Genomic DNA, 27,946 nt, shown 5'->3' with positions numbered 1-27,946 from the left:
TTTCTGTCTACCTTATAATGTCCTTGTAATTGCAATGATCTCCAATGCATTATTCCATACATCATTAGGCATCTCCCTAAATGATTGAAAAATACGACACCCCAGCAAATAATAGGAGTCCATGTCCGAGATCCTAGTTCACTAGTGCTACAAACACAACACTGCTTTCGACTTGAAAGAAAAGCTTTGTTTAAAACGCTTACCCTAGCATCTGCAGCTTTTGTAAGGTGACCAAATAAACCAGCACTACACAAAACACCAATTCCAAAAAGTGTCAAGATCGGCGATGAAAACTTCTCCTATTCTAGTAAAGAATAGAAATGGTCTCCAGACCACACTGCATATGGTTGGCAAGAACTGGACACCTAAATAACTTCTGGTTGTATGCCAGTAGCTAAAGTAAACATTGATTATGAATTCACTAACTTAAAAGTACTAGAAGCCAAGTGTGGTGATCGTTGTTGTCTAGTAAATTAGACATGTGATACAACAGTGAATGCAGATGGTGTCCCTAGTAGTTGGAGGACGGGGAATCAAACTGAGGCAGCTTCATAAACCACGCAATGCTTCAACTCGTGACTCATGGCACCTCTTCATACTCAATAATGGTTAGAGAGAGAGGTTGTATTATGCTGTTTAGTACTACAAGTAAGGGAAGCCATTCACATTTTCATGACCTTTGGAAAACACCAAGACACTAACTGAAATTGAATGTGCTCCCCGATCCTAAAGCAACTTCAAAGACTACTGCTCAAAGCGAGCGTTGACTTCAACATTGCATGCATCACACATAAAGCAATCAACACTGCCCTACCTCCCTATTTCATCAATTCATTCGAAGTCACAGGTAAACATCGAAATGAGAATGCAGAGATCATCTAATTCTAGGTATCTCCAATCACTACAACCAAAATAACAAAACGTGGAACTCAAACTCAACTCCAAAAGGCTAATTTCTAATATTCTTGCTTTCACAAGAGAGTTAAAAAAAAAACAGCTCGATACTTATTCTTCCTTAAAAGATTCAATTAAAACTCCTCCAATCTTTGTCATTGTCCACACTCGTTGCCTGTAAAGCACTTTGCTAAATAAAGGGCTTAAATAAATACAAATCAATAGAAAGCCATTAAAAAACAGAACTTATTTGGGTAACAAGACAAGTTATACTGCTGCTCTGATAAAACACAGCCGAAATCCCCCTCACTGCTCCACCTCGCATGTCCCACACCTGGAGCCCAGGTTTTGCATACCAGTGAGGAGTAGCTCCACAGCTGCTAACTCTCCCATGTCAAACATGTCGCTCAGGATGAAGGCCTCTTTAATGAGCTGTTCTGGGAGCAGGCGGGTGCCCTGCTGTCCTTGGATGGCGATCCCCTCAGTGCTGGCTTTCTGTACCTTTTCATGCTGCTGGGCGTTCTTTGGCTGAAAAAAGAAAAGCACTGGTTAAGGGGAAACATTATAAAAGTTGATAGCAGCAGTTAAATAAGAATAAAACAATAATAACGAGCACTGGCAAAGCCAATAAATCTGGCTTTTAGTCTGAGTCCGGATTAAAATATTTTTTTAAAGACTATTGCAGTAAAACAAGCATTGGAAAAGCAAAGAAGGCTCACCTTTTTAACCTATGGGCTTTGCAAATGCTGTGCCACCATGTATGTGCATCAATTGGATGCTGTGCCACCATGTATGTGCACCCATTGGAATGATGTGGGTGCCCCTATGTATTTTTTTTTAATCTACCAATCCAAGTTGGCAAATTCCACTTGAATTGGTACATGAAAAAAAAAAAAAGAATTCTACTTGTGCAAAGTGCTTTCTGCAATGCAGTGTGTCGTGGCTGCAATTGGCAGCTGTCAGGCCCTATAAAACAAAAACATTTTAAAGGATGGCAAATGTTAGGAAGCAAAGGGGGAGCAGGTGGGATGAAGCGACAGGGATTGGGCAAGGGACCAACAGGTGGAGTTTAAGGCTGGGCATGTGGGCAGCCAAAAAAGAAATGAACGGTTAAGATTGTAGAAGATTAGAGAGCAACACGCAGCAAGAAGGGCCTGGTGTTTTGAGGGACGCAGCACACGAGGGTGAGCGCTAGAGAACATGTGGACTATCATGGAGTGCTGAAAGAAAATGAAATGGTAGGGTCTGAATGTGAGCAGAAGACGAATACAAGGTACCAATCAAAAAGTATGGGAAACAGCATATGCTCCAGGGGAGGGACAATCGCAAGTAGAGGAAGGAACACTCTTAATTAAGAAACGAGAAAATTAGAGTGACAAGAAAATCTACTAATGGTAAACATTGGGCTGGATCTAAGCCCACTGTAATTTTTTGTATAATCCACAAGTGGTGTTTCGCTTAAAGCGGTTTGTGGACGAGTCACAAAATCAAAACACAGTTTTCTATTGTCGGAAGGGGCAAATGTAGGTCTGCCACTGGCAATAAGGCCACTAACACATGATAGGACTCAACATAGGTCTTAGAAAAGTATTCCTTTGCTCAACCCTTGGTAACGTGGCTGCGAGCAGACAGGCTTAACTTCAAAGACAGGTATTTAAAGCATTTAAAAACACAATTTCAGTAAATAACTAAGACACAATACAAAATCAAAATTCAACACCAATATATAAAAATAGGTAATATTTTTATCTTTTAAATGACACCAAACGAAATAATCCAATGTAGGGAACCAGAGATATGAATTTTTAAAGATTAGTCACTTTCTAGTGCTTAGAAACCAACAGCGCCCCTTTAAGTCATTTTGTTTTCTCTGTCAGGAACACACCTTTATAAATTGTTCTGAAGAACTCTCACCACTGTAGTGGGCCGCCTTCGTCAGCAAGCGGGGTCCAGTTAGAACACCTTCCTGACGTTCTGCTTGCGGGTCCCAAAGTATCCAACACACAATCCAAGGTTCTGGAATCTCCAAGAGGGCCCTTGAAAATGTGAAACTTCAATTCCGCAATCCACTTGAATAATACCCTTACAAATCCACTGGTACTCCAGGCTTTGAATTCTTTGTGGGGCTGTCCATGTGAGCTCTGTTAACCTGTAGCTTGCAGGGAGTCCACTCTTAATGCTTTGGCAGCAAGGTAATCCACAGGGCTGTAGTTATAGATGGTGCAGTCTTCATAGGTCAGGCCTTAGAGTTTCTTGCACAGCAAAACTTTCCAGAAGGGCACTTCTTGCTTCATTCAGTTTCAAGCAGCAGATCTGGAGGGATCTGCCCCTCTCAGATACTTATTCAAAATTCTCTGGGTTAAGCACCAGGTCACTGCTGACCAATGAGAGCAGGGCAACTCCTCATAGTTATGACCACATCCTGTAGAGTGTGGCATTAGTTTGTCCCAGAGTGCATCATTCTTCCAAATCCATAATGGCTGATTTTCCAGCAAGGAGGCAAGAGCTGGATAAACACACACCCTGGGATTGCTTATTTCCATGGACTCTCCCCCTACCATCTGCACATACCTTCCTTAAGCCTAGCCCTGACTCTGGGTCAAGACTGTTCGAGTGGGCTTAAACCCAGGCCTCCCCTCTACCTTTGAAGCGGATGGTTTACGACTCCACCCCCTGGCCTGGCATTCCTATAGACCAGCACACTGCCCTCCCAGCAGAGTGATTAACCCAAGGGGTTCCTTATCAACTTTTCAAAGCAGTCTGGCTAGTCCACTAAACTCTGACCAATCAGGGCAGACCACTGGAAGGCTGAATTTGGACTTACAAACAAGAAAGTCTTATAACTTCTTGTATGTACACATTAGGAGAAATTCAACAATATAATATTGTTGGATTTACTACTACCATTCTGGGAAGTCTTTGAATGGTCCGGCTAGTCCTCTCCTATCAATATTTATTAATCAATAACTTCCTACCATGTTAACCTATGGGCCATGGGGTTTGCAATGGGGAAAATGACTGGGGCCACTTTTGTAGCGCCAGGGCTTATAAAACCATATTTTATAAGTATTTCCCTAATTTCTACAGGACCCCCACGCCCTGTGCACCAAGGGGAGACTTCAGGGGTTCTGAATCTGCAGAAATCATGCAGATTATCCTTACCCAATTCTTCTAGCATCAAAGTTGAATTTGAGCAGCTCTTTAACACAATGTTGGGAGTGAAATGTAAAATTTCACTTTACCCAGGCATATAAAAATTCATTTTATAAGGGCGCTCCTTATAGATAACTGACCCCCACCCCTGGGATACCTAGGGGTGACCCTCGGGGTTCCTATTATGCAAAAATATGGTAGGTTGTTCATTTTTAAGGGCCCCTACCCCCAAAGTCGGGTTTGGGCTCAATTTAAGGTTTAAAAGCGGTCTTGGCCACCAGGGGTGCTTTTAAACGGACCTCAGGCTTCAGCACTGCACACATGCTAGTGCAGAATATCTGCTGGCCTCTAAACTGCCATGCCCCAGGATACTGGAGACTTCTAGGTAGTTTCAATCCCCTGCCCTATTACATACTAGGGGCGTATGGGGTAGTTCATGCCAATTACAGGGGTACCCCATCATACCATAGTGTACCCTAGTGTATGTTGGGTGTCGGTGAGAAGTTGGCCTGATGTGCAGTGTTCACTATTCTAGTGATCACTATATATCAGTCCAAACAACCCTTATTGATGATTGGTTGTAAGTCAACCTTATAGACCAGCTATCCTAGTAGCATGGATACGAGCAGTCTAAGGCTAAGACTCTAGAGGGCGTGTTAAGCCAGCTGTTTTACCATCACATTACCCCTTGAACACCCAGTGAAAGGACACCACACAAGTGTTATGAAAATAAACAATGTATTTATTAGAATCACAACAACCCTGTACTCTTTATGAGGACAGGGTGCTAGGCACACAACAAAACTCTTACGAAAATACTTAAGTTAGCACGTTATACACAAATGCCCGAGGGGCACGAAAAACCATATATTCTAAAAGTGGAATGCGAAATTACTAGCAGGTAAGTACAGTACTACTAGGCTTTGGAATCGCTAGGACTTGACTAGGGAATCGTTAGATTACTTCTAGGAGGCCTAGGGGACTCGGGTGCAGAGTGTGCACTCTCACGCGGGATGCGGGACAAAGTCTATGGGAGCTAGTAAAGGCAAAGTTAGTGTTCACGGGCGAACCCGACCTGGTAGGAAGAAAACGACAGTGGATCCTGACCCTAGGATAGTGAGGCTATGCTGGGACACCGAAGTGCCGAAGTTACCTAGCCCAGGGGCTGCAGCTGCATAGGTCTGAAAAGACGTCGGGGATCTCGTTGCCGGACCAGGAGGCTGGAAGAAGGAAGTTGCTGGCAGGCGACCAGTGAAGGAAAGTTCGTTGGATCCAAGCCGGGATCAAGGAAGAAGAAACCTGAAAGCAGAGGGGACCAAGTTCTTGAATCACTAGCCAGTGATTAAGTGGGCACCAGGATGGCACCGGGCGAAGTCACCTCGACTAGGTGAGTGGGCGACGCTGGCTCTGCAGATCTCACGGACCAGGAGGCGTTGTCGGCGACCAGGATGGAGAGGCGAGCTGTCCCACGATGGATGAAGCTGTCGGCGTCGAAGTTACCCAGGATTGGGCAACAAGCCTTGGCTAATTCAAGCCCACGCGGTGGACTCAAAATGGCGTCTTGAGTGGACCAGGAGGGTCCGGGGTGCTCCTCTTTTGGAAGGGAGCAAGGGCCAGCCTGGAGCAACCAGACCAGCAGCAGAAATGTCGTCGGGCGTCGTCCAGAAGGCCACAAGCCAGCGGGCTAGTAGCCAAACAACGCGGTGAGCAGCAAAAAGCAGAAGGGCCCCACGCAGATCGTGGAGATGCTGGGAGGCTGCACTTCGGTGCTGGAGCTGCTCAGGGTCGGGGCTTCTCGGACCCCAAAGCACTCACCAGGAAATTACTCGGCGGGCTTGCTGGAAAGAAGTCGTGCAGTCTTGAAGATGGCCGGTCCCTCGAGGTCTCGTCACACCCACGAATCTCAGCGTGACTGATGATGCAGGTAGAGGTCAGAGGTGCCAGGGAAGCCGGTTCTCGTCGAGCTGGGCAGTCTTGATCCGGAGGAGAGACTTGCAGCAGACCGCAGTGTTCTTAAGATGGTGCCTGCGGATGCAGGGTGACTACTCCTTAGTCACAAGGGAGAAATCTTAGGAAGAAGTCTTGAGTTCCTTTCGTGGAAAGTAGTTTCAGGATTCAAAGATGATCTGTTTTGGAAGGGGGCCAGTTCCTACCTTTATCCTGTAAAAAGGGGCTGGCACGCGACTAAGTCCTGCCCTAGGGGTGGGACTAGGAGGGGGGTGGTTACACCCACTTCCTTGGCGGGCTTTTCCCCAGCACAGGGTCTGGAGTGACCCTGGAACTGGTTCCAGCCAGCCTATGCACAGTGAGCACCGGGGTGCCACGTGCAGTCACCTTCCTCTAAAGCCCTGCCTACCTACAATACACAAAACCCTGTCTGGGACGGTGCTGGCACCGCCCCTGGCAGGAAACCCTTTGTCCTTATCTCCTGCTCTGGGAGGACTCCCAGCAGCAGGAGGGCAGACTTGTGTCTCGGTGGCAGCATCCATTTTGTGGAGCTGAGGCTCTGTTTGACTTTAACCGGGGTTAGGGGTTACATACATGTCGTGTCCCTCTAGAAGGGTGGAATGCTAACCCCGTCGCCAGAATTGGCGAGGGGTTATTATTCCAATTCGTATGACACCTTACTCGACATGTTTTGATAAAGCGATACCAGAGTTGGCATATAACCGCGAGGATTATAATGCACTTAAGAGTATATGGTATGCGATATCATGGAAACGGCTAAGGGATGGATCCCGAAAGCCGCAGACAGGCTCAGCTCATGCCAGAGCACCATCTCACACGATTCCAAGCACTCTGCCTTCAGGATTGTTAAGGCCTGCCATAGGAGTGACTGATAGGAGATCTGTGTGTCCTTTTTTAGGGTTAGATATAGGTATACTATATCTAAAGCAAAGGGTGATTACACCACCTTGCCCCAGCTGTCAAGCAGCCAGTTGTGTCAGATTTGGATGGCCAGCCAGGGGTGGCATAATACATGCTGCAGCCCCTGGTAGGCCCTGGGTACACCTATGCCCTGGGTACCTAAGGTACACTGTACAGGGACTGATAAGGTGACTCAGTATCCAATTTAGATATGTACCTAAGGTACATGGAATCCATTTTACAGAGAGAGCAGTAGGCCTGGGGCCCTGAATAGCAGGGTCCCAGGTCAACTAAGTCAGAAAACCAGCAAAACACCAGGCAAAAAGTTGGGGGCAACCATAGTCAGGGATCTACCTTCCTACAGTGTCTTAACTGTATTATAATGTGTTCCTTTTAGCTTGGCACTGGCACTGGCACTGGGCCTGGTTAAACAGAGCCCAGGGTCAGTCAGAGTCAGATACCACCAGTTCCAGTCAGCAAAAAGTTGGGGGGTGCCCAGGGCACAGGATGACTTTGCAACATCTATATATAAAACATTTATGAGATTAACAACTTAATGTGTGATGATTTAGTGTACTTTTGAGATGTAAAATAGTCCCCTGTTGTAGGAAAGTGCTACTTTTTGCATGGTTACGCCCCACTTTTTACCCGACCTCTGATGCAACCAGACTTGCTGTGCCCTGCGCCACTGCCAATCAGGTCCCCAGGGCCGCTGTACATTCCCAAAACTGCACCTTTGTACCCACAATTGGCACATCCCTGGCCACAATTAAGTCCCTTGTAAAAGGTACCATGGGTACCAAGGGCACAGTGCCTATGGAAGGCCCTTAGGAGCCCTGTACCTTAACACCCACACACTGCCATTGCTGGCTGCGTGTTTTGGTGCAGAGAAAAGCTAGGAGCACACCTCCCTCTGTGCCATGCCTGCAACCCACTGCCTGAGGCCTAGATAAGTCACCCCTCTAGCAAGGTGCACTAGCCCCCAGGTGAGGGCACAGTGGCATGAGCCCTGTGCCCCTTGAGTGTCTAAGTCCATTCTTAGATACTGAAGTGTAATAAAGCCACAGTATATGGTCTGGGAGTTGATCATTACAAACTCCGCAACTCCATAATGGCTTTACTAACAAGCATTTGCAATGTAATAGGTCACGCATTTACTTAAGTTTGAGCTATTGGCATTGTAAATGACAATGCCATTTATTTATGTTTTGGTTTCAAAAACAAAGAAAAGGCATTGTCATTTACAATGTCAATAACAAACTCCAACAAATGCCAGACCTATTGCATTGCAAATGCTTGTTTGCTTTTAGTTTGCCATGGGGAAGCACGTAAATGCTTTTACTTTCTGGGGCATATGGTTAATTGAATGATTTCTGCACCCACATATTAAAGCACACCTGATGCGCAGACCTCTTTTATAGACCCAAAGAGGTGGCCCTCTTCACACCACCCAAATTAATATTTCATAGCTTCATCACCGCCACCAGAAGCGCCTGAGCCAGGATTGGTAAATGTGCTCTGAAGTTTTAACATGATTTAATGAGCTAAGAGACCCATGCAGTGATGTGTTACTTGTAGGTCATGGGTTCGGTTCTGCAGATGAAAAAATGAAGCACTTCTTAAGTGGCACTATGAAAGACAAATGTTATACCAAACTGAAAACTAACATGAAATGGACTTGAAATTCCAACTCCCTCAACGTGGTATATGGGGTTTTACTGGGGTTTCGGTTTGGCTGGGATCCGGTTGCTCTGCTTTTCAGACAATAATAATTAAGTGATGGGGACAGTACAGACTGTCCACAAACCAAAACAAGCCAGTGTGCAGTGCTCGGGTTCTTGTGTGTGCAGTGCTCAATGGGGTTTGAAGAAAGGGAAACTTTACACCTGTAAGGTGTGGCGGGTTTTAACTATACTCCAATGGTAATTACTGCTGACGTCAGTAGCGCCGTAAGGGGGTACTCAGATGATATGATGTTAGTATCTGGGCCCCCTAATTCAGCTCTAATGTTGTTGGCTGAGTTTATATTTGGTACAGAGGTTAAGTTCTGTGAGGATACGTCGAGCTGCAATGGGGGCGGCGCAGGGGCACCCCACCGACGGAATAATGCACGGATTAGGCAGGTCCGAGTTCCTGGCACACAGCGGATGGAGCAGGAGTAGGTTTGTGGTCGGCAGGCGCATGGGTGCCTGGGCTGTCAGTGTCTCGTGGGTGTGTCCAGCGTCTGGTGTGACTTGTCTGCAGTGCCAAAGTGTGATTTGTGCACAGCATCCTGGCGGGACTGGGTGCAGCGTCTGGTGTGACTTGTGTCCGGTGTCAGAGGTGGGTCTGTGTGCAGTGTAAGAAAAGCACCACCAGGCAGGACGCCGCTCAGTACCAGCGAGCTTTACCACTGAAAGTAATCACACGCCATCTTTACATACCAATAGGACCTCAATAAAGAACACATTTCGGCCGTGAAATTCTAACCTGTGAAAACGGGCAGCCTAAGGAACAAGCCTGGCGGCGCCCTCTGACCCGTGTCGCCATGCGCCCCGCATGGGCTGGCACCTGTCGCGTAGGCTGCGCCCTGTGAAAGCTTTCACTGCAGCACATGTCTGTCTGCCTGCCTGACTTTCCCTCCCGAGGAGTGGGGGGGGGCGCATCTTACTGGGCGGAGCGGGCTGGTGTGATGCCGACATTCTCGAGAGAAAGGCACAGCGAGTTGGAGGTTGGGAGGCTGCCATGAGTTCGACCCAGGAACCAGACAAGTGGTTGAAAAATCCCCACAGCTTCTTGTTTGCATGGGGTCCTGCTCTCTTTTGACACTCGGTGGTAGTCCTTGAATGTTTTCTGCTTGCGTCCTCCTTTGAAGTGCCGACAGAAGAGAGCGTGGTGTATACTTTTAAAACAAAGAAAGGCGTTCTCGCTCGTGAAAGCGTGGTGGAGCGCGAGAAGAGACGCGCACGTTCACAGCACGAGACGCGTCACAGCGTCTACGGTAGAAGCACACGCGCGCGACCAAATCCCTGCGCGTGCCCATCTCTGGTCTCCACTTTCGCTTGTTGTAAGCTGAGCTGACAACTATAGTTCTCGCAGCGAGAACGCGCTTCTCGCTTTCGCCAGCGAGACTTAAAACTGGGAAGTTTGGTAGCAAACTTCTCAGCACATTAAACCCACACTGATGCCACTGTGAGATTTAATGTAAAATGCACTCAGATAGGATCTTAGAGTCACCCCCTGAAAAGCGACCAGCCCTGGTGTGGTTCATGAATGGCTGCCCGCCATTCGCCACCAAGCGACCAGCCCTGGTGTGGTTCTTGAATGGCTGCCCGCCATTCGCCACCACCAGACAGGTTTCTGGACCCTGGGTAGAAACTTCCGCTCGCTGGGTTCAGAAACAAAGCCCATCCTGGGAAGAGGTGTCATGCCCCCTCCCCCAGGATGGGCTTGGTCCACGAAGGGGAAGATTCAAAGCTGGAGGGTGGCATAATTGGTGGGGTGTGGGGGGGGTATACTTACCCCAAGGAAGGGACGCATTGGTCCCGACCTGCACACCCCTTAAACGCTCCTGAATCTAGACAACCCTGAACCTTCCCTCCTCAGATTAGAGGAAGAAAGAAGGTCCAAAGAGCCGTGCTGACCCAGGAAGAAGACAACACCTACTGCTTTGGCCCCAGCCCTACCAGCCTTTCCCAAATCAGACCTGCCCACAGCGAGGAAACCAGCGTGACCAGCAGTCAGCAGACCCCCAGAGCCCAGATGACCTGCCCGGCACTCACCTAACAGACTGTCTTCCGTGAGCATCGGATTTTCTCACGAAAGACCAAGATCCGAATCTGGATTCAGGTGGCTCCACGATTCTGCACCCGACACACATGGCACAAGTTTGAGTAGCCGAACACCGTGAGGAGTTTTTCCTGGCGATCCTGAACTGGGATCCGGTGATCCCAGACCTCCCTCAAGTTTCAAGACGACACCTGCAACCTCAACTTGAAGGGTCCCCACCGACAGCAACCGTGGCTGAAAAGAAAACCAGATGCCAGAAGATACCCCTGCACCCGACGCCCTTGAGTGGCCCAACCAACTGTGTCCAGGCATCCCCAAAGACCCCAACTTACCTCTGCAGATGGTCACCCTCAGGAAGTCTCCCTGCCAGAGCCTGCAGCAACTTTGCAGAATGGAAGGTCTCTATTGAAAATCCCTTTTTGTACCCAGCACCAGGCCGCCCCAGTGCCAATGGTGGTGCAGCTCTGGCGCTGGTCGTTGGCCCCTGCAGTGCTGACCTTGACCCCATAAGCTTTGCTACCACACCCGAGTGGCATGCTCATCAGCAGTCCCTAACCGAAGGCCCCCTTAGCCCCGTTGGCTAACATTGGGCCCCTGCTCTCAGCACTCAGCTGGCCCAGTGCCGCTGGTGGTGCAACCTGAGTGCCCCTCTAGATCTTGGGGAGCCTTGGTACTTACCCCTAAAACTCCCACTCGTAAGTCAGGTACCTACCTGAGAAACCACTAACACTTTTTCTCGAATAGGAACCCATGTTACGACATTTTGGGCCTAAAATGTTCTAAGAGTTGTACTGATGTTTGTTTGGGGAAAAGAGAACTAAACTGCAAAGTATAAAAGGTCTTAGTTACCTTTTATTGTGAAATCCTAAGGTGTGGTATCTAGGCATACCACCCTCAGTACTCAAAATAATCCAAAAGTAACTGAAAAGTATTCTGAAAATAATTACTGTGTAATTCAAACTGTATTTTAAAGTGATACAAACCTTTAACAACTGCAAATCCATCCTCAAATGCATTTCTGTGTAAAGATTTCCAAATGAAAGTATATCTTACCTACCTGTACCAAGTCCTGCTTGGTTCTAGAAATAAAATACAAGTATACCTTTTTATACTTACCCAATTGGTCTGGATTCAGTCTCTCAGCGTGTGCATTAGTCTTGATTGAGTGAATACAATAAATGCTTAACACACCCTCTGGATAAGCCTGACTGCTCGCCCACACTACTACAAAGACAGCCGTTACAACTTTCCTAATTTAGCCTCTGCTATACCTTTGGGGACTCCCTAGACTGTAGGCACACTATACCTTACTTTGGTATAGCATATACAGAGCCAGCTTCCTACACCTGTGCATTACAATGAAAGCACTCAATTTGAGGCATAACAATTCCAACATTAGGTGAAATAGAAATATCTGATTTGGGAGGAGCCAAAGCCTGCTGTGAATTTTTTGAAAGGATTGATAACAATACGTCTTGGAGACAACTGCACTGCCAAGTCAGACACACTATATATAACTTTAAATCAGTCAATAATTCAGGCTGAGTTATAGCTTTAAAAACACATTTTAAAATGGTGGCTTTACTATCATAGGGTTATGCCTCAAATATAATGCAAGTCAGGGAAAATTACACCTGGAAGCCTGTTTGACATTCACTGGATTCATATGCCTATTCAAGCAATTAATACCATCACTGAAAGAAGATTTTACTTTTACTGGCATTTTTACAAAGTGGGGTAGAGCAACAGAGAAATGGACTCAACAACAAACTGCACCTGAAATCTGAATACCCACCTTTCAAATCAATGGGAAATGAAACTGAAGAAACATTGGCTACAACCTTTACTGCTGCCACCTCTGGCAAGTAAATGTGACTTATTTGTAATCCGCTGTAAACACAACTGAAAATCAATATGTCTTTATAGATGAGGTGCTGTGAGAAAGTGCCCTCTTTCTTGCATGGTATGCCCCCATTTTGTTGCAGAATTGCTGATGCCAATCAGGTACCCAGGGCCGGTGTTCCTTCACTAAATAAAACTGCATTGATACCAAAACCCAATTGGCATCTCTGGCCACAGGTCAGCTCCTGGTAAATGGTACCCTAGGTACCCAGGGCACTGTGACCAGAGAAGGCCCTAAGAGCTGCAGCACTTATTGTGCCACCCTTCGAGGCACAGTGCCCTGACACACACACACACACTGCCTTTGCAGGCTGCGTGTCTTGATGAAGAACAAAACCAACAGTCGACATGCCACACATCCCTATGTGCCATGCCCACAACACACTGCCCTGGCATACCTCAGTCACCCCTCTAGCTGGGTGCTCAATGCCAGTGTTGTGGGTACAGGTGCATGCCCCTACAGTACCCAAGGCTATTCTTGGGCACTGCAGTGCTGCCTTTAAGGGTATATGGTGCTGGGAGGTCGTCATCACGAACTCCACAGCACCATGATGGCTACACTGAAGACTGAGAAGTTTGGTATCAAACTTCTCAGCACATTAAATCCACACTGATGCCAGTGTGGCATTTAATGTAAAATACACAACAGAGGGCATCTTAGAGATGCCCCCAGAAGCTAACAAACGACCAGGGTCCTGACTAGTGCATTTCGGTGCTGGCACCTTCATCAGGGGAACACTAGGACACTTGTAACAACAACCAACAGTATGGTGGCTCTATACTATTAGCACGCAGACCCCGTGCTATGCTCCTAAGTGGCAATTAGTTTTGATTCCGATTCTCTCATCCCTGTAGCGAAAATTAATCCCAAATGGTACGATGTACTACGGTTCGCCTTCAGTATTTCATGTTAGCCTTCGCTGCAGTTGTGATGAAGGTGCCAGCACTGAAATGCATTGGGAAATATTGGATGCTATGTTTTCTCTTTTTTTGTTTTACACACATTATATATATATATATATATATATATATATATATATATACATATATATATATATATACATATATATATATATACATATACACACACACACAGCACAGTATGGTTTTGACAATATATGTTTAACCTCACATTGTGGCAGATGCATAAATGATGAAGTATTGCAGATTTATTCTTCATCGATGAGTAACATTGGTTTAATGTGCTGCACCTGGTCCTTTGGCACTATACTTCTGCGTGATGGGGACTCCACTACGCTATTCTCTTCCTACCGACCAATATATGATACACGTTGGCTTACAGATTCACTCTCCCGATGCCCCCACTCAGTTCTCTCTACACTAAAACATTGATATAAGCCATCCACACACCCATGGTGTACCTGATCACCTCTGTAGTGGGAACAATGACTTGTGCCTTTTGATATTACTTGTTTACCTGATTGTATACTGACATGTTTTATATATGTTATTATTATCCTACCATGTGTATGACTACTATATTGCTCCCATTTTCTCTGTTCATTCCTACTGCCCCCACCCTGTCTTTGTGAAGCGCTCTGATATCTGTAAGGATCTTGTTCGCGCTATACAAAACTTTGAATAAACAAATAAATAAAATAAATAAATACCATGTGAAACACTAATTTGATAAACATTACACATATAGCACCAGAATGGGCATGTGAACAGTGCACCCTGGCATACAAACAGTTTCTGTTTAATTATCGTGATATATTTCACCTGACAGGGGCTAGTCAGGTGTGTCTGGGGTCAGCACCATTTCATTGAAAATTGTTAGAAATTGGAGAATACTTTTTGAATTAGTTAAAATAAAAATGTGAGTACTTAATGGTGTGCAGGTTATCCCTTTGTTGTTTCAGGATAGGGTGTGTACACACCCCAGGGAAGGGACCCATTGTTCCCTGACATTTTCTTACCTGCAACGCCCCTAAATTTAGTGTTTAGGGGCACCCTGAACCTTCCTTCCTCAGATCCCGATTCCGAAACTACAAGAAGAACAAAAAGAAAGAAGACCTGCCGTGCAGCTGCTAGCAAGAGGACGACACCAACTGACTTGGCAGCATCCCTACCGGCCTGTCGACCCTCGAACCTGCTCCTGCTAAACCCCGGCGTCTCCAGTGGTCAGCAACCTCGAAAACCCCGGAGGACCTGACTGCCTTGCTCAACTAAAGACTGGGACTCCCACGAGCAGTGGTTCTGCTCAAACATCTGCAGCACCTGGTGCCAGCCAGGAACTGTGAATCCCGCACACTCTGCACCCACCGAGCCCGGCTAGTGCCCGAGTGAAAAAAGACCACGAGGATGTCCCCCCGGCGACTGTGACCAAGAATCCAGCACCCAGGGACTCCCCTCGACGCTCCTGACGACGCCTGCAGCCTCAACACAAGGGGGCCCCCTAGTCACGATCACCAGATAGTAAGATTTCCCGTCGCCTAAAGACACCCCTGCACCTGGCGCCCCACGGCCCTCTGTGCCCAAATTCTGGGTGTCTACCCAACCTACAGTTTCCCAACTTACCCCTCGAAGTGGTGATCGTACCTGAAGAAACTCCATCCCCGAGCTTGCAGCCTTTGTTCGTCATGTAGCTTTCCCATTGAAATCCATTGGGCGCCCGACGGCCCAAAAGCACCCTGCACCCAGCCGCCCCAGTGCCATTGGAAGTGCACCAACTGTTCTGATCTACTTCCCCACTTGCCCCGAGTAAGTGACCAGGGGCTTTGCTCCCACAGCCGTGTGGCTTGCCAGCCAGCAGCCACCAACCAAAGTTCCCCTACCCGCTATAGGCTAACATTGGGCTTACTCGCTCTGCACCCGGCTGCCCCTGGGCCGCTGAGGGTGTCACTACTGTACCAACTTGAACCGGGGAGATCCCGGAGTCTTGCCCCAGAACCTTAGCTCTGCCAGTCGAGTACTTACCCGAAAGCCAATAACTTGCATTTTCTCCATAGGGTAACATGTAATGTAATGTAATGTAAATTTGTTTTTATACCGCGCGACTATCCCTCCATGGAGCATCTTGGCGCCTACACAGACCAGAGTTGATGCGAATTCTGGTCCGGCTGCTTTCAGTAGTATGACCAGAATACTCATATTAGGGCTCTAGCGCTCGTGTCGGGGAGACTAAAAATCCAGGTCTTTAACGCCTTTCTGAACTCAGATTCCCGTTCCATTGCACGGAGATGTGGGGGGAGTTTATTCCATGCTTTGGATCCTAGGACTGGCAGAGATTTGCCACCCCTTGAAATGAGTCTGAAAGTCGGTATAGCCAACATGATGGCATTGGAGGATCTCAAGGTGCGTGATGGATGGTATCGGGAGAACCTCTTTTGTATGTACTTTGGTCCTTGCAAATGAAAGGCCCTAAAGGTAATTACCAGCACCCTTTTGACCACTGGTAACCAGTGGAGAGTGTTCAGTGCGGTAGATGCTGAGAATTTCTTTGGCCACTTCAGAACCAGCCTGGCGGCTGCATGCTGCACCATTTGCAGCTTCTGAATAACCGCCTTGTTGGTTCCCGCATATAGACTATTACAATAGTCGAGTCTCAATGTTACGAGTGCGACCGCGACCCTTTTCCTGGCTGACACTGGGAGTAAGTCAAAGAATTTTCTTAGACTCTTTATGACATTGAAACAGGTACCTGCTACTGACAGGACCTGTTGTTTAAACGACAGGGAGGCATCAAACTTTATGCCTAATTTACAAGCCGCATTAGTCGTGTTTGGCGGTACCTCCGCGTCTTCAGGCCACCACTGTTTAGGGATAAAGTCATTTTGCGTGCCTAGCGGCAGAATTTCCGTTTTTCCCGTGTTGCACTTCAAATGATTCTTTCCCATCCATTCAAAAGTGGCCGTCAAGCAGCATTTAAGATTTTCTTCCCAGTCCTTAGTGTCTTTGTCAAGGACTAGGATAAGCTGCGTATCGTCCGCATACGCGAGAACGACCATCCCAAAGGACGATATCAGCCTTATCAGAGGGGTGGTGTAAACATTAAAAAGCGTCGTGCTCAGGCTTGATCCCTGAGGCACTCCTGATGTGAGTGTTTTTTCCCCTGAGCAGAAGTCACCGAGGTTAACCACTTGCCGCCTGGCACTCAAAAAGTTCTTAATCCACTCCAGTACCTCTCCCGCTATGCCAGATGTTGCTAACCGGTTTATCAGGATGGTATGTGAGACCGTGTCGAAGGCTGCCGACAGATCTAATAGAATCAGGACAGCCTTCTTACCCTGGTCCATAGCAGTACGTATAGTGTCTGTGGTAAACAGGAGGGCTGATTCTGTGGAGGGTTGGGCTCTAAAATCTGATTGATTTGGGTGCCAGGCGTTGTTTTCCTCAAGGAACTTTGTGAGCGGTCTGTTCACAAACGTTTCTGTTAATTAAACGTTTCTGTTAATTTACATAACACAGGAAGCAACGAAATAGGTCGGAGATTAGACAGAGTGGTGGGGCCTGCTAATTATTTTTTCTGCAAAGGCTTAACCGCCGCAAGTTTCCATTCTGGAGGAATAATTGCAGTGGCAAGGGATGCATTTACGATAATATTGATTATAGGGTTAACGGTGTCCACAAGAGCTTGAAGAAGAGTAGGGGGGCATGGATCAAACGGCGATCCTGACTTGATCGCCAGTATGGCCTGGCAGGTTTCCTCCAGACTGATAGGTCGGAAAGTCGCCATACTGATTGATTGTGAGCTTAGCACGCTCCCTTCTTATGCCGTTAGTATTTTAGGGACGACAAAGTCTCTAGTGAGTGCCTGTACTTTGTGTTAAAAAAAGTCCACTATGGTGTTGCAGAGTTTTTCAGCCGGGGGGGATTTCCTGCAATAGTATTTTTGGGTTATTAAAACCATTCACGATCTTAAAGATCGATCTTTGTTTATTATTAGCTGCTTCTATTGCTGTCGTGTAGAAATTAGTTTTGGCCTCCTTAATCAGTGCATGATATTGTCTTCTTACTGTTTTATATCTACAGCGTTCCTCATCTTGGTAGTTCAGAAGCTCGCACCTCTCCTTGTTTATCTTTCAGTGTGTGGTTAAACCAGAGGGCGGATAGTCTGTTTAGGTTTGACCTATTCATGTCATTAGCATGACCAGATTTCTCCTTAAGAGTAGATATCCACTCCCCAAAGCGGTTATTGTCTATTACCAGATTTCCTGTCATTGAAGGCCTGCATTCACTAGCTATCATAGTCAGATCCGGACGCCCAATGATCGATTTCCAACCCCCATTTCTATATTGCGAGACTTTCCCTGAATGTTTGCCCGTGGCTCCCCCATCAAGTAAGAAGTTAAAAGGGATCAGTGAGTGATCCGACCATGTCTGGACAATTGGAGGGTTTACTTCGAGCGTAGCTAGGTTAGAGCAAATACAATCTAAGATGTGCCCTGCCCTATGCGTTGTATTCAATGTAAGTAATGGGAGACCTAATACACCCATTGTGTCTTTGAACGAAATTGCTGCCGGATCTGTAGGGGAGTCCAGATGAAGATTAATATCCCCAAGTAGAGTAAAATTGGAGAATCTAAGGGCCAAATTACTAAGTGCCTCCCCAATGCTTTCCAGGAATTCCTTAATCGGCCTGGAGGGCGATAAACTAATGCTCCTGCAAATGTAAAGGAGTCATTAACCTTGATGCAGAAGCCAACGCATTCTGCGCCTTTGATGTCCGGGAGCTCATTTATAGAGCATTTCCAGGTATCTCGGTGAATAATTGCAAGGCCTTCACCCCGTTATTCCAATCTGTCCGCCCTTTGTATAAGATAGCCTGGGGGCAAACATTGACTGGTTTTCACTTGGAAATTCTTCCAAGTGTCGGCTTTTGCAACTTTGAAATATTCACTAAAAATCATCGGAGCAACGAAAACGAAATTACTCGCCTATTATCAGGAGAGATCCCAGTGCTGGAGCTAGGACCCCAGCACTGATCCGAAAAAGTAATTACAACTGCAATTTCCCGATAACCTAATTTTCCTCTATAGGATAACATTGCCTGGTTTTTGCCAGAAATTCTTCAAAGTGTCGATTTTTGCAACTTACAACTATTCCTTAAAAATCGCCTGTATAACGAAAACGATTTCCTTCCACTGTTTGCAGGAAATGCACCAGGGCTGAATCCAGGATCCAGCTCCTGAGTAAGCAAAACGTTCGTAAAGTAAATGTCATTGCAGTTTGCTTAAAATCCCCATTGAGCTCAATGTTATAATTGTGTTAAGATTGTGTTGCATATTGCACCCCTGTATCTATTGCATTCAAAAGTCTACTGCTCTTTGAAAGTATTCAACTGTAGCATCTCATTCTGAGAAAGTAACTGTATACCTACCTGTGGTTCTAAATTTAAAAAAAAAAAACAATATATTTTTATATACAAAACACTTGGCATAGAGTAGAGTTCTTGGGTGTGTGCGGCCATTTGCTGACTTAGTGTGTACATCAAATGCTTTACACTGTCCTCTGATACTGCCTTACTGCTCGACCAAGCTGCCAAACCTCTGGGGACTGTGGACTCTGTACCTTACTTTGATCCAGTATATACAGAGCCACTTTCTTACAGGAGCCCAATGTAGGATCAGAAGGGGAAGCCCATCCAGGATTTTCAGAATAACTACTTTTTCAATGTGTTCTATTGTGTTGTCACAGTGCAATGCTACAATACTACAGCCTTTTATCTTATAAAATAAAAAATGGGTCAAAATCATTGCTTCGTTACACGTCTTTATGTCTGCGCAGTAGGTTGAGAGCAGGGAGACTCAGAAAAATGTACATGGGGCCAGATGAGAGTTCTGTATGTTTTCCTAAACAATTGGTGCTGGATTGTATGCTTACATCGTCATCTTATGCTGCTGTACTGTTCATGGTAAAAATTGGAAAAAATAAAGGTTTAAAAAAAATAATGATCAAAAACATTGCTCCAAAGGAAAATATTCCTCATTACAATTAGGTGGGTCCTTTAAAATCTACCTGTGCAACATTTTCAACACAAAATTCATTTTGGACTTGCACCAGTGTAACAAACAAGGAGTAGCATTAGCTCATTACCGGGTTTTTGAAGAGGGAGATGAAGTCTGGTTTGTGTTTCTTTAAAACTATATCCAGCACATGAATGGATTCTAGTTGCCTCTTCCACACAGCATTAACCACCGTCTGCAGGACATCCTTGTATGGCCCCCAAAGACTAGCAGCTAAAAACAAGAAAACAAAATATTAAACTTGACATTGACAGAGTAATTGTTGTTCTTCTAAGCCAACATCTCTAGATTAGTATATAGCCCTTATTGTGAGTAGCATAACTTCAAAGCATTTAACCTCATCGATGCTCCTAACGAGCTGAGCTCGTCATGAGGCACAGCGCTCCGGTGCTCATGACGAGCTCAGCTCGTCATGAGCCGTGGAACGCTCACACGCGGGGATAATTCCCCTGCTGTGCTGAGCGTTATACGGGAACGGGCGTGGCCGTGACGAGCTCAGCTCGTCATGAGCAAACGAGCGCCGTGCCTCATGACGAGCTGAGCTCGTCATGAGCATGGGGGCGCTGTGCGCGCCCAACCGCCCCCCAGCACAGCGGGGGAATTACCCCCGCACGGAAGGGGTTAACTGACATTCTAATTGACTTCAAGGAAAGTAACAAAGCAATTAGAGCATAAAAATTTCATTAGGGGGTGCATTTCTTTTTAAGCAGTTTATTTCTGGGTTTTTGCATCATAAAATACATTCTGAATCAACAAGCATCATAACATCTATCACACATATATTGCCAGTGACCCACTGAACATCAATATTATTTATTTCTGAAGAGTAATATATTACAAGAAAATGGATGGATGAAGGCTATAAGTTCATGCACACCATCCTGTTACAGTATACGGTCTTCTCCATATACCTGCCATTTGTCCTATACCTACCCATCTTTTCATGGACATCCACACGCCTCATATGTTGGTTTTTAGGTCTCACCTGGCATTAGCAGCGTGCATGCGCTGCCCTCGCCATGCGAGGGCTTCTTGGAATCAATACGGCTCCAGAAGTCGTGTCCCTGCTCCGCCCGTAATTTTGATTGGCGTGCGTCGATTGGTCCGGAGGGTTTTTAGTCCCTCCTGGTTGCCACCCTGTCCTCTTTAGGCCCCGCCCACTGGGATTGGATGTTTTACTGGCGGCGTGAGACGGTAGGTTTATAATTTACTTCTTTCGCTTTTTTCTTTACTATTGCATGCATCTTGCGTGTGGGATGCATTTAGTACTATTGGGTGATGTTTAACTTACGTTTTTTCATAGTGGTTATGTTGTTTGAAATCTTGTTACTATACGCTTCAGGGGCGGCGTCTTGCATGTGTGATGGAGTTTGTTTATTATAAGCTATTTTGGTTCTACAAGTTTGAGGCACGGTGTCTTGCGTGTGGGCTGCATTTTGTTACTTGAAATATTGTTGCTATAAGCTATCTTGTTACTATACGCTGGAGGCACAGTGTCTTGCGTGTGGGATGTATTATGTTACTTAAAATATTTTGGCTATACATTCTCCCCTTTATTACTTGGTGTAGGCACTTTCCTTGGGAGAAAGCGCAGCTCCTGAGTCCGCCAGACACCTCCTTCTGTACAGCCGCCAAGTTGGCCCCTCGTACACTCAAACCGATCGAAAAACAGCTCCATTTACAGCTGCTCCCTTTCCGTGCTCTCTGATGCATTTCCTCTTGCTGACCGAGAGTTGGTTGCCGTGTGAATGAGGTGGCTACAACTGTAGATGGCGTCAGGCTTTGCACTCACCCCCTCGCAGTGTGACTAAGGCTCGGTTGCTCTTCAGCTTTCGCCTTGCTTTGAGCATTTACTCTCAGTAACCTTTGCTACCTTTTGTTCAAAGTTGAACGGAGGGCTTACTTTGCTTCCGGGTAACTGAAATAATGAGCACTGCCCGCATTAAAGGTATGGGTTGTACCCCCTTTGCGTCCCACTAAACTTTGTTTATTGCTGTCAAGAAGGGCTAACTTGTTCTCTCTACCGCCGGATTGCCAACCTTCTCCAGTGCCTCCCTCCTTATTGGAATGCCTTTCTTTAGTTTTGCACGCCACAGTGTGGTCTCTGTCAGGCAGCAGAGTCACACCTGGCCCCTTTTAACTGCAAGATTAGAAACGAAAATGAACGTACAGTGCTGTGTTTTCCTCCAAATTGTACGTTTGCAACTACTGTGTGTTTGTGATTCAGCCACGTCCCTACGTCGCTAGTGATTGCTTCATGTGGTTTTTTTTACTTTTTATGTATACAGTTCACCAGCTGTGATGCTTTTAAAAAAGCAAATCACTGTGGCATTCCACCACGACTAAGATGCCGCCTTCCCCCCATGCTCCTTAAAGCACTGTTTGCTTTACCCCTCCCGCTTCGACTTAAAAGTCCTTCCCCCACTTAGCACACACGCAACCTTCCCCCTTAATGAGGTGGCAACGCTTCTTCAGTACTCACTCTCCTCAGCTACATTTGATTTCTGGCCGACCGCCTCCCTCCGCCCCGGGGGTCTCCCCGCTCCCCCAGGGCACAAATCCGCCTGCACTATGTAAGTAGCATTAACCACATTCAAATGTTACATAAGTTACGGGAATATGCGTTTTGGCCAAAATTGCACCTCACAGTTCTCACTTTGCATGTTTATTTCCGGCTTTGTATTTTTGTTTATTTAGGGACCGCTACCTCGTAAGAACAACATTTCAAAAGTGACGTGCATTTAAAAATGGAATTTGAAATAATTTCCAGACTGGAATTTAAATGTTTCCTTTTTTTTCACCATTCATGTATAGATTAAGGGTAAAACATTTCCCAGTGGGCGGGAGTCAGTTTGGAAGTCGGCATCTTTGTTCGTAGCCAAATCCTTCCGCCCACTCTTCCTTTCAGGTTTTGTAAGGTATGGGACAGGTCCAGATTCTGCATACTTAATAATTAGTCGCCACTGCAGCATGTTCTGATGTGTGCCAATCAGCCTTCAGCACATCTTATTGCACCTCATGTATTTATTTCTCAAGAGCCCTTTTTTCATAGTGCACTGCACAGTCAGTACTAGGAATATTTAAAACAAGCATTTACAATGCAATGGTCTCGGCATCATTAAAGGTAGAGCTATTGGCATTGCTCATGACATTTTTTTTCTTTAAATCATAAATAAATGGCATTGTCATTTACATTGTCAATACACACCACTCTGCACTCAACTGAACTCACCTGCACTGCACTCAACTGCACTCAACTGCACTCACCAGCACTGCACTGCACTCACCTGCACTCACCTGCACTGCACTGCACTCAACTGCACTCACCTGCACTGCACTCACCTGCACTGCACTCACCTGCACTGCACTGCACTCACCTGCACTCACCTGCACTGCACTCACCTGCACTCACCTGCACTGCACTCACTTGCACTGCACTCACCTGCACTCACCTGCACAACACTCACCTGCATTGCACTCACCTGCACTGCACTCACCTGCACTGCACTGCACTGCACTCACCTGCACTGCACTCACCTGCACTGCACTGCACTGCACTCACCTGCACTGCACTGCACTCACCTGCACTGCACTGCACTCACCTGCACTGCACTCACCTGCACTGCACTCACCTGCACTGCACTGCACTCACCTGCACTGCACTCACCTGCACTCACCTGCACTGCACTGCACTCACCTGCACTGCACTGCACTGCACTCGCCTGCACTGCACTCACCTGCACTGACCTGCACTCGCCTGCACTGCGCTCACCTGCACTGCACTGCACTCGCCTGCACTGCACTCACCTGCACTGCACTCACCTGCACTGCACTGCACTGCACTGCACTCGCCTGCACTGCACTCGCCTGCACTGCACACACCTGCACTGCACTCACCTGCACTGCACTCACCTGCACTGCACTCACCTGCACTCACCTTCACTGCACTGCACTCACCTGCACTGCACGCACTGCACTCACCTGCACTCACCTGCACACACTGCACTCACCTGCACTGCACTCACCTGCACTGCACTGCACTCACCTGCACTGCACTCACCTGCACTGCACTGCACTCACCTGCACTGCACTCACCTGCACTGCACTGCACTCACCTGCACTGCACTGCACTCACCTGCACTGCACTGCACTCACCTGCACTGCACTCACCTGCACTGCACTGCACTGCACTCACCTGCACTGCACTGCGCTCACCTGCACTGCACTGAGCTCACCTGCACTGCACTGAGCTCACCTGCACTGCACTGAGCTCACCTGCACTGCACTCACCTGCACTGCACTACACTCACCTGCACTGCACTGCACTGCACTCACCTGCACTGCACTGCACTCACCTGCACTGCACTGCACTCACCTGCACTGCACTCACCTGCACTGCACTCACCTGCACTGCACTGCACTCACCTGCACTGCACTCACCTGCACTGCACTACACTCACCTGCACTGCACTCACCTGCACTGCACTCACCTGCACTGCACTCACCTGCACTGCACTCACCTGCACTGCACTCACCTGCACTGCACTGCACTCCACCGCACTGCACTCGCCTGCACTGCACTACACTCACCTGCACTGCACTGCACTGCACTCACCTGCACTGCACTGCACTCACCTGCACTGCACTCACCTGCACTGCACTGCACTCACCTGCACTGCACTCACCTGCACTGCACTACACTCACCTGCACTGCACTCACCTGCACTGCACTCACCTGCACTGCACTCACCTGCACTGCACTCACCTGCACTGCACTCACCTGCACTGCACTGCACTCCACCGCACTGCACTCGCCTGCACTGCACTACACTCACCTGCACTGCACTGCACTGCACTCACCTGCACTGCACTGCACTCACCTGCACTGCACTGCACTCACCTGCACTGCACTACACTCACCTGCACTGCACTGCACTGCACTCACCTGCACTGCACTGCACTCACCTGCACTGCACTGCACTCACCTGCACTACACTCACCTGCACTGCACTCACCTGCACTGCACTCACCTGCACTGCACTCACCTGCACTGCACTCACCTGCACTGCACTCACCTGCACTGCACTGCACTCCACCGCACTGCACTCGCCTGCACTGCACTACACTCACCTGCACTGCACTGCACTGCACTCACCTGCACTGCACTGCACTCACCTGCACTGCACTGCACTCACCTGCACTGCACTACACTCACCTGCACTGCACTGCACTGCACTCACCTGCACTGCACTGCACTCACCTGCACTGCACTGCACTCACCTGCACTGCACTCACCTGCACTGCACTCACCTGCACTGCACTGCACTGCACTCACCTGCACTGCACTGCACTGCACTCACCTGCACTGCACTGCACTCACCTGCACTGCACTCACCTGCACTGCACTCACCTGCACTGCACTCACCTGCACTGCACTCACCTGCACTGCACTGCACTCCACCGCACTGCACTCGCCTGCACTCCACTGCACTGACCTGCACTGCACTCACCTGCACTGCACTGCACTGACCTGCACTGCACTCACCTGCACTGCACTGCACTGCACTGCACTCACCTGCACTGCACTCACCTGCACTGCACTGCACTCACCTGCACTGAACTCACCTGCACTGCACTGCACTCACCTGCACTGCACTCACCTGCACTGCACTGCACTCACCTGCACTGCACTCACCTGCACTGCACTCACCTGCACTGCACTCACCTGCACTGCACTCACCTGCACTGCACTCACCTGCACTGCACTCACCTGCACTGCACTCACCTGCACTGCACTCACCTGCACTCCACTGCACTCCACCGCACTGCACTCACCTGCACTGCACTCACCTGCACTGCACTGCACTCACCTGCACTGCACTCACCTGCACTGCACTCACCTGCACTGCACTCACCTGCACTGCACTCACCTGCACTGCACTCACCTGCACTGCACTCACCTGCACTGCACTCACCTGCACTGCACTCACCTGCACTGCACTCACCTGCACTGCACTCACCTGCACTGCACTCACCTGCACTGCACTGCACTCACCTGCACTGCACTCACCTGCACTGCACTCACCTGCACTGCACTCACCTGCACTGCACTCACCTGCACTGCACTCACCTGCACTGCACTCACCTGCACTGCACTCACCTGCACTGCACTCACCTGCACTCACCTGCACTGCACTCACCTGCACTGCACTCACCTGCACTGCACTCACCTGCACTGCACTCACCTGCACTGCACTCACCTGCACTGCACTCACCTGCACTGCACTCACCTGCACTGCACTGCACTCACCTGCACTGACCTGCACTGCACTCACCTGCACTGCACTGCACTCACCTGCACTGCACTCACCTGCACTGCACTCACCTGCACTGCACTCACCTGCACTGCACTGCACTCACCTGCACTGCACTCACCTGCACTGCACTCACCTGCACTGCACTCACCTGCACTGCACTCACCTGCACTGCACTCACCTGCACTGCACTCACCTGCACTGCACTGCACTCACCTGCACTGCACTCACCTGCACTGCACTGCACTCACCTGCACTGCACTCACCTGCACTGCACTGCACTCACCTGCACTGCACTCACCTGCACTGCACTCACCTGCACTGCACTCACCTGCACTGCACTGCACTCACCTGCACTGCACTCACCTGCACTGCACTCACCTGCACTGCACTCACCTGCACTGCACTCACTACTCTGCACTCACTACTCTGCACTCACTACTCTGCACTCACTACTCTGCACTCACTACTCTGCACTCTGCACTCACTACTCTGCACTCTGCACTCACTACTCTGCACTCTGCACTCACTACTCTGCACTCTGCACTCACTACTCTGCACTCTGCACTCACTACTCTGCACTCTGCACTCACTACTCTGCACTCTGCACTCACTACTCTGCACTCACTACTCTGCACTCACTACTCTGCACTCACTACTCTGCACTCACTACTCTGCACTCACTACTCTGCACTCTGCACTCACTACTCTGCACTCACTACTCACTACTTACTCTGCACTCTGCACTCACTACTCTGCACTCACTACTCACTACTCTGCACTCACTACTCACTACTCTGCACTCACTACTCTGCACTCACTAATCTGCACTCACTACTCTGCACTCACTACTCTGCACTCACTACTCTGCACTCACTACTCTGCACTCACTACTCTGCACTCACTACTCTGCACTCACTACTCTGCACTCACTACTCTGCACTCACTACTCTGCACTCACTACTCTGCACTCACTACTCACTACTCTGCACTCACTACTCACTACTCTGCACTCACTACTCACTACTCTGCACTCACTACTCACTACTCTGCACTCACTACTCACTACTCTGCACTCACTACTCACTACTCACTACTCACTACTCACTACTCACTACTCACTACTCACTACTCTGCACTCACTACTCACTACTCTGCACTCACTACTCACTACTCTGCACTCTGCACTCACTACTCTGCACTCACTACTCTGCACTCACTACTCTGCACTCACTACTCACTACTCTGCACTCACTACTCACTACTCTGCACTCACTACTCACTACTCTGCGCACTCACTACTCTGCGCACTCACTACTCTGCGCACTCACTACTCTGCGCACTCACTACTCTGCGCACTCACTACTCTGCGCACTCACTACTCTGCGCACTCACTACTCTGCGCACTCACTACTCTGCGCACTCACTACTCTGCGCACTCACTACTCTGCGCACTCACTACTCTGCGCACTCACTACTCTGCGCACTCACTACTCTGCGCACTCACTACTCTGCGCACTCACTACTCTGCGCACTCACTACTCTGCGCACTCACTACTCTGCGCACTCACTACTCTGCGCACTCACTACTCTGCGCACTCACTACTCTGCACTCACTACTCTGCACTCACTACTCTGCACTCACTACTCTGCACTCACTACTCTGCACTCACTACTCTGCACTCACTACTCTGCACTCACTACTCTGCACTCACTACTCTGCACTCACCACTCTGCACTCACCACTCTGCACTCACCACTCTGCACTCACCACTCTGCACTCACCACTCTGCACTCACCACTCTGCACTCTGCACACTCACTCTGCACTGTGCACACCACTGATATCATGGAATCTTCCACCACACTTTCTAAAACTCTATAGTCCGAAGCATAATAGGCACAGAACCAAAAGAAGGGTAGACATTGCTTAAAATAATCTTATTGTATTTATGAGAAGCAAAAGCGAGACTGTGAAATGTGCTGAATATCAGTTTGTTACGAATCAACAGAGTGGAGTTAGAGAACCAAGAAATAGTCATTTAGAATCCGGGTTAGA

At 48.1% G+C, this 27,946-nt stretch overlaps 1 protein-coding gene across 2 annotated transcripts in view; it reads right to left on the bottom strand.

Annotated features, from left to right (window-relative positions):
* The window catches only part of NUP205 (nucleoporin 205), a 920,380-nt gene that overhangs the window by 853,899 nt on the left and 38,535 nt on the right, over positions 1 to 27,946 (bottom strand). For both annotated transcript variants that reach the window (XM_078671666.1, XM_078671676.1), the window contains exons 2-3: positions 19,645 to 19,787; positions 1,251 to 1,422 (exon numbers count right to left, since the gene is read on the bottom strand). In XM_078671666.1, coding sequence (XP_078527792.1) covers positions 1,251 to 1,422; positions 19,645 to 19,787 — 315 coding nt within the window. The remainder of the gene's footprint in view (positions 1 to 1,250; positions 1,423 to 19,644; positions 19,788 to 27,946) is intronic.

The sequence above is a fragment of the Lissotriton helveticus genome, chromosome 1_1 (assembly GCF_964261635.1).
Source record: "Lissotriton helveticus chromosome 1_1, aLisHel1.1, whole genome shotgun sequence".
In the NCBI taxonomy this organism is placed as follows: Eukaryota; Metazoa; Chordata; class Amphibia; order Caudata; family Salamandridae; genus Lissotriton; species Lissotriton helveticus.
The sequence above is the reverse complement of the archived record's forward strand: the minus strand, read 5'-3'. Positions and strand labels throughout refer to the sequence as shown.